The sequence below is a fragment of the Galeopterus variegatus genome, unplaced genomic scaffold (assembly GCF_000696425.1).
Source record: "Galeopterus variegatus unplaced genomic scaffold, G_variegatus-3.0.2 Scaffold1239, whole genome shotgun sequence".
In the NCBI taxonomy this organism is placed as follows: Eukaryota; Metazoa; Chordata; class Mammalia; order Dermoptera; family Cynocephalidae; genus Galeopterus; species Galeopterus variegatus.
This window is the reverse complement of record NW_007727350.1, coordinates 168,096-175,338: the sequence shown is the minus strand read 5'-3', so window position 1 is coordinate 175,338 and position 7,243 is coordinate 168,096. Positions and strand designations below refer to the sequence as shown.

Here is a 7,243-nt window from a genome sequence, read left to right as displayed (position 1 = left end):
AGGAAACTGAGAAGGAAGTGCTTTGTCCACAGAGTCACCCAGGGGCCCCTGAGTCCACATCTGGCCCTAGCCCCTCCACCCCTGCACCCATCGCCCCAGCTCACCCCTCCTTTTCCATCCACCCCAGCAGCAACTGCAGCGACTGTCACGCGTCTCCTTCAGTGCTCTTTATTTCATTAGGAAACTAGCTGGGGGAGTCCCAGTGGGGGGGGGGGGGAAAGAGGGGACAGTAGCCCAGCTCCAGCTCCTGTCCTGTTTGGTTGGCAAGCCTGTGGGTGAAGGAACAGAGACGAGGCCTGAGTGAGGGGCTCTGGGGTGGTTCTGTGCACTCCCCACCCCCAGGAAGCCCCCTGATCTCCCAGATCCCAATCTGGGGCTGGGGTCCCCCAGGCAGGGCTTGCTTGACCTGGGGCTTGGGAGGCAGGGCTGGCTCAAGACGGACTTCCCACACGGGGAGCAGCTGTGGGTGGGGGTTCCCAGCCGTTTCCTTACCGAGGCCTCAGGCTCAGCTGGGTGGCATGAAGTGGCTGCTGTGAGGTGTTTCTCGGTAGAAGGGGTCCGCTGAGCTCAGGGTTCTGTGGGGAGGGAAGGAGGGAGGGAAGGAGGGAGGGGTGGGGCGGCCGAGCCTGAACCTTCTCTTCTGCCTGCCCCTCCCCAGAGCGTGGCTGGGCTCAGCCAGGGCAGCCAAGCCACAAACATCCTCTGCCTGCCAACTCTGGTCATTGTTGGGACAAATGTAATTTTTGAGGAATTTGAGCAGAAAGCAGTCACAGGTGAGGCAGAACCACAGTCCATTCATTTTGGATTGGTCCCCCACTCCCCCTGCAGCCCACAGCCACCAGGAAGCAAAGGGACAGGTGGGGGGATGAGGGGGGGTCGGAGAGCAGCTATGGTGGGGGAGGGTTGCTGGAGAAAGGAGGGGCAGACGGACGGGGACAGACGCAGGAAGGCAGGCCTGGAGCAGGGCCTGGATGAGGCTGGGACTTGAGGGGGAGGGAGAAGGGTCGGAGCTGGGGTGGGCGGTGCTACCTTCCCACGTGGGGGTGCAGGTGCCGCAGGCTCTCCATGGGGCTGGGGGTGGCCTCCATGCGGGTGACTGGCTGGTTGAGGGCGTAGCCTCCCGGTGTCTGGGGCTGGATGCCACCCCGAGTCCAGCCTTCCCTGTCTAGACCCTTGGGGATGTTCTCAAAGTACCTGGAGCGGAGGAAGGGTTGTTGGGGGGAAGCCGGCCTCTGCTCACCCCCTCAGCCTCTCCTGCCCTCCAACATCCTCGCCTTTTCCCATGCTGTCCCCTGTGCCTGGCACTCCCTGAGTCCTGTCCACCTGGGGGACTCTCACTCAGGAAGCCTGCCCACCCCTGTCCCCTGAGCTGGATGCTGCCCCCCCACACACACACATCCTGAGGCCCAGACAGCACTTTGGAGCATGAAAGTGAAAGGACTGTTCACTGATGCCTCCTTCCCTGGCCGCCAGCATCTCAGGGCTGGGACCCTGTCATCCTTTTCTTTCTAGACATTTGACTTTCCTTCCATTTCACCAATATATTTGCTGAGCACTGGGCCAGGTTCTGAGGGTGCAGAGACAAGTGAGACGTGGGCCCCGCCCTTGAACTTCTGAAGACGGGGTGCAGGTGGACCAAGGAGGAAATCAGGGATTACACCCTCAGGGGCTCTGGGTGCACCAGCAAAGACCAGCGAGTGTGCCTGACACGTGGCAGGAGCTGGGGGAGGGTCCAGCAGAGCTGGTTGGGGGTCTGCTGGAGCCACAGGAAGAGGGCATCTGCTTAAGGAGGAGTAGGGACAGTTGTCCCTCGACATCAGAGCCTCTGCCCTACCCCCTCACCCCCGTGGGAACTGGAGCAGCCACACACGTGCCACAAAGCTGCTGTGTGGCTCAGGCATCCCTTCTCCCCTCTGAGCCTCAGGGTCCCTGTCCCAAAGGAGAGGGGTTTAGCCCGGAGGATGACCAAACCCTTCCAGCCCAGACTCTGTGGTTGCCTTCGCACAAGCTGTCCCCTCAGCCAGAACACTCTTCCCAAGCTGTCCTCGCCTCTTTTCAGTCTCAGCACAAACGTCACCTTCTCAAGACGGCCTACCCTCACCAGCAGGTTCAAACTCCGATCTGTGCCCCGTGCACCCCTCCTACCCTCTGGTCCCTGCTCACCACCTAACACACTCCAGCCCTCACGTGTCAATCACGTTTACTGAGCATCGCTCCTCCCCTGCAGGGCAGGGGCTTTACGCGTATTCCCAGGGCCTAGAACAGCGCCTGGCACCAAGTCAGGGCTCAGCGAAAGTCTGTTGAATGAATGACTTCCTCAAGGTATCTTGGCACAGGGGCAGGAGAGACAGGTGTGGAGCTGGGCAGGGAGGGGAGAGCGGGAGCTTGAGAAACAGGGAGGGGGTGGGGCAGTGTGGACACAGATGACCGACACTGTGAAGAGAGGCTTGGGTTTCCCAGCTCAGAGGATTTTGTCCTCAGAATTACACTTTACAGCATCCTGTAATGCCCTCCCCACCCAGTCCTGGCCCCAGGAGGCTTCCCCATGACTCTAGGGCCACCTCCTCCTGGAAGCCCTCCCTGATGCCCAGGACACTCTCCCCTCACCCAGGGTTCACACAGCACAGAGCTCACCCTTCAAGGGAGCACGGAGCCCGTGGCACGGACTGGATATGGTGTATTAGCAGATGCTGTTGCTGCTCCAGACCTCCCGGCCCCCTTATTCTTCCCATGCCCACTGGCCTGGCCACCAATGTCTTGCATCTCTTGGGGAAAGCTACCCTTGGGTTGCTGGAACCTGCTTTGCCTGAGCAAGGGGGTAGCTGAGATTTCATGTTGCACCTGGGGTCAGCCGTTAACCGATGACTGGTGGACGTGGGGTATAAATTCTCCAGCTCTCTCACCCTTTAGCTGGGATGATTCTGAGTTGTGGTTTTACACTGTTTTCTAGAGTCTCTCCTGGACAGCTGGCTTAATAACACACCTGTCATTGGCTGCCCGCCCCTCTCCTTCCCACCCCCCACCCCCAACCTCCCAGTAAAGTGCTTGCACTCAAATCCTTGGCTTAGTGTCTGCCTCTGGGGGAGCCCACACTAATTCAGCGTTGGTCTACACAAGGCTGTGAGCTCATTACTAGTCCAGTCTCAGTCTCCTTGTCTGTCAAATGGGTTTCAGCTTCGGGCCAGGAAGGGGGCCTCACCCTTGGTTGTAGGTGGTCAGGTACCGATTATCCCGGTCAGGGTCATAGGGGCTCCGGACATAGCTGGGGTTGTTAAGGCTGAATCCCGTGGGCTCCTGCACAAGATGGGTAGACAGGGGAGATGTCAGGTCAGGAGGGGTGGGGATGGGGGGGATGGGAGCGGCAGGCCTCACCGTTTTATTTCTTCTTTTTTTTTTATTTTGAAAGATGACCGGTAAGGGGAACTTAACCCTTGACTTGGTGTTGTCAGCACCACGCTCTCTCAAGTGAGCCATGGGCTGGCCCAGGCCTCACCTTTTTCCCCACCGTCTCCCTGCCAAGCATGGCAACATTTGTCTGTTGCATCCGCTGGGGTGGCTGGAATTGCCGGTGGCCCATGCTGCTGGGTTCTGGGCCAGGAGGGGGCACCTACAGGGGACAGAGCCACAAGAAGGGAGGCAGGGTGGCCAGGCTGAGGCAGCAGAGACAGAGAGAGGGGAGAGGGCAGGCAGAGGCCCTCGCAGCCCCGACCTGCCCCCAGCCCCAGGGATGACCTTCCCCTGCCAGGACTTGCTGTTTCAGAACACACCCTCGCCTTCCAGCCCCAGGCCTCAGCCCTCCTCCTCGGAGGCCCTTCTTCCACATCTCCAAATACCCTCACTCTTTCCAGTCTTCAGGGCCTGGCCCCAGTGCCACCTTGTCCAGGAAGCCTCCCTGCCTCCTCCCTTCTGTGAGGGAGGCTTCCAGGTCACTCACTCTGGGGTTCAGAGTCCCACTCACTCGGCTGAAGCCAGACTCCCGCTCAGAGCCTCTGGCCAACACAGGTAGGAACTCGTCTCCCTGGAGGGGCAGAGCAGCCGCTGGCACCAGAGTGTGGCCCTTCCCGCCACGGCCCTCCCAGAGCCACGTCCTCACTGCCCCTCAGGTGGGCAGCCCCCAACCTCCCCCCGGTCAGCTTACATGAGGGTGAGTCATGGGGGGGAAGTCCGACTTGGTGACGCTCCGGCCTGGGAGGAGGACCTGGAAGGAGGCAGCAGAGGAGCGTCAGCCTGGCAGAGGCGGCCTGCCCTGTCCCCAGGGAGGCCAGCAGCCCCCACGCACTCTGTCTCCAGGCCCCACTGAGCTGGGCACAAATGGGCATAAGCAGGTAACTGAGGAAAGGGAAGAGTTTAGGGAGAAGTGAGGGGCGGGAGGGAGGACTCTGAATGGGCACCAGTAGGCCGGAATTCTTGTCTGAACTCTCAGCGGCCCTGGCTCCCCCTTTACCTCTTCAGACCTCAGTCTTCTCATCTATAAAATGGGGGAGTTGGACCAAAGCAGTGGTGTCAGCCAAGCTTTTTCATCTTGTGGTTGATCTAAGGGCTTTGCAGTTCACATTTTTTTTTTAAAGCTAGAACCCCCTAGACTGGAGGGCTCCAATCACCCTGAGATTCTAGCAGGGGCCCAGCGGACTTACGGGGTCCCCAGGGAGGGCCTGGGAGGGTGGCTGGAAGATAATAGGGTTCTTGTGGGTCTGTTCGGTGAAGCCAGTTTCCTCCTTGGTGCCGACGGTTGTCTTCTGCAAGACGTCTGCCAAAGACAGTCCCCCGCAAAGTGCTGCCTGGGGCCACCCGGCCCCACCCACATGGCCTCAGAGGCTAAATGTCCCAGTGGGCGGAGAGGAAGCTGACTCCAAAGATCTGGAGACCTGAGCCAGGAGGACTGTGGGCACCAGGGGAAGGACCCCAGAGTCCAGGCCAGGCAGTGAGAGGAGAAGGGCAGAAAGGGCAAGAGCTGACAGGCCAGGAGCCAGCGTGGTCAGCCCAAGTGGCTCTCCCGTGCGAGCCTTTGGGGGCCAGCAGGCCTAAGGCACTAGGTCAGCCTGGAAGGACAGTGTCCTCAAGCTGCCTGTGTGTCCTTCTGCTGGTACCTTCTTAGTCCTATGCCAGATCCGGGTGCCCCTGGGGGTCTCTCCCAAGTGTAGGAGGTAGGGAGGTGCATTGGGAGGGAGGCGTTGAATTCAGACATGGGCCTACCTGGCTGGTTTAAAGGCTCCTTGAGATACTTGGAGCTGTATTCGGAAGTCATGAAGCGTGGGCCCTGGGACAGAGGGTGGAGCGATGGGAGACATAAGCTAGACCAGGACCTGGAAGGCGTTCGGCAGTGGTGGTGGCGGCTCTGGGGTTATCTGTGCACTGAATAGGCCTGTGTGGTATATTCTGAGCAGAGAGGGCCAGTGAGCACCCCGGACACAAATCTCTCCCCGAGGGGGCATCACAGTGCCAAAATTCCACCATGAGAGCACAGTTCCCTGTGACAAGAATACTAAGTCACATACCACAAGGGACTCTTCGTATTGAGAAACGGGCCCAGAGGGACCCAGACCAGGAAGGGCTGAAAGGAGAAGAGAAAGGCTGATGGAAGGAAATGGATGCCCACTCCAAAATGCATTGCTCTGGGCTGGCCTGTGGCTCACTCGGGAGAGTGGGGTGCTGATAACACCAAGGCCACGGGTTCGGATCCCATATAGGGATGGCCGGTTCGCTCACTGGCTGAGCGTGGTGCTGACAAAATGCATTGCTCTGGGCCCAGGCATCCGGAAGGAAGGCGTAGAGGAGAGAAGGGAGCCTAGGTGTGAAATCCTAAGATACGTGTAAGGACGCCCGCCACGACCACTGCGATGCTGTTTTTGCAATGTCAAGTGTCAAACCCTTTGGTCTCCCAGTCTTTCTTGAGGCCTCATTTAGTCGGCTTCTTGGGTGAGTCAGTGCAGTACTTGTCTCCAGGAGGGGGAGCATGGGGGTGTGGCCCCTGTGCCCAGCCCCCAGCCCTCAGCTGGCTGCCACTCACGCCACTCACGTATCGCGAGTTCTCCCACTCCAGCGAGCCTTTGCCCTGCAGCTGGTGGAGCAGGGGCACCTCCCTCCGCTCCAGCCCCGTGATGGCCTGGGGCCCATGCTCCTGGGTGTCAAAATGGACCTTCCTGACCTGGGAGGAGGGGTACCCCATGGCTGGGTTGTCCAGGGCATCCAGACTGGCTTGGTATGAGATCACAGGCCGGTAATTTGATTTGTAGCCTGTGCCTACATGACTGCCTGTGCGGGGCTTGAACTCCTCCCGACCTGCCAAAAGGGAAATGGGGAGAGAGACAGGACCATGGGTCAGCAGAGGTGGGGGAAGAGTGAGCAGGGGCTTCCCAGGCAGGGTCAGCGTCCCACCAAGGGGCCCAGGGGTCATCGTGACAGGGAAGGCTGAGAGCCACCAGCAGGAGTGAGTGTGATAGGAGCTGGGCAAGCCTGGCCCCTCAGGACTGAGACAGAGGAAATGGAGTCCATGGGGTGGGGACGAGGTCAGTGTGGCAGAGTCAGAGTGACCAAACCAGGGAGGGGCAGCCAGACAGGCCAGCCTGACAGTGCGGGTCCTCAGGGAAAGGACCGATTCCATACAATGGGGTCCCTTTGCAGTGTGACCGACCAGAGGGGCTGCTCCTCTCCCTTCCCGCCAGTGTCCTGGAGGTAGCGCTGGCACAAAGGGGCCCTCACCGTAGGCTGTGCAGTAGCTGGGCAATGGGGTCCCTTTGCAGTGTGACCGACCAGAGGGGCTGCTCCTCTCCCTTCCCACCAGTGTCCTGGAGGTAGCGCTGGCACAAAGGGGCCCTCACCGTAGGCTGTGCAGTAGCTGGTGGCGTAGAACTTCAGGGGGTCCGTACAGCCCCCCGAACTCATCTTCACATAAGGGGAGACCACCCCCAGGGGGAGTTTCCCCATCATGATGCCGCGGGGCAGGCCCCCGAGGGCCTGGGGAGCAAGCAGAAGAAGCCTCGTCAGTTCCAAGCCCAGGCTCAGAAGACCACAGTCGTGACCATCGCCCCCACAGCCGTCCCTTCTCCCAGGCCTCAGTCCCTCTGTCCTGACAGTCATACCCCCAAACCGAGGAAAATGTCCATCAACACTTATCTCATGGCTTCCTGTGTCTCATTTCACCTTCTCAACACCTGACTATTAACTCACATCCCCACTTTACAGCTGGTAAACCGAGGTTTCAAGGGATGAAGGGTTTGCTCATAAGAGGCGGGACAGCTGGGAT

The 7,243-nt window shown here is 59.8% G+C and overlaps 1 protein-coding gene across 1 annotated transcript; it reads right to left on the bottom strand.

Moving 5' to 3' along the window:
* Positions 1-203: 203 nt before the first annotated feature.
* Positions 204-6,931, bottom strand: PPP1R32 (protein phosphatase 1, regulatory subunit 32). The gene is made up of 11 exons (XM_008575800.1): positions 6,819-6,931; positions 6,017-6,279; positions 5,194-5,257; positions 4,635-4,747; positions 4,139-4,198; positions 3,935-4,018; positions 3,494-3,607; positions 3,200-3,294; positions 1,030-1,194; positions 493-575; positions 204-269 (listed from the first exon to the last, which is right to left on the bottom strand). The coding sequence occupies exons 1-10, from the start codon at positions 6,925-6,927 to the stop codon at positions 506-508; spliced, it is 1,137 nt and encodes a 378-aa protein (XP_008574022.1). The 5' UTR covers positions 6,928-6,931; the 3' UTR covers positions 204-269; positions 493-505.
* Between the last annotated feature and the right edge of the window lie 312 nt (positions 6,932-7,243).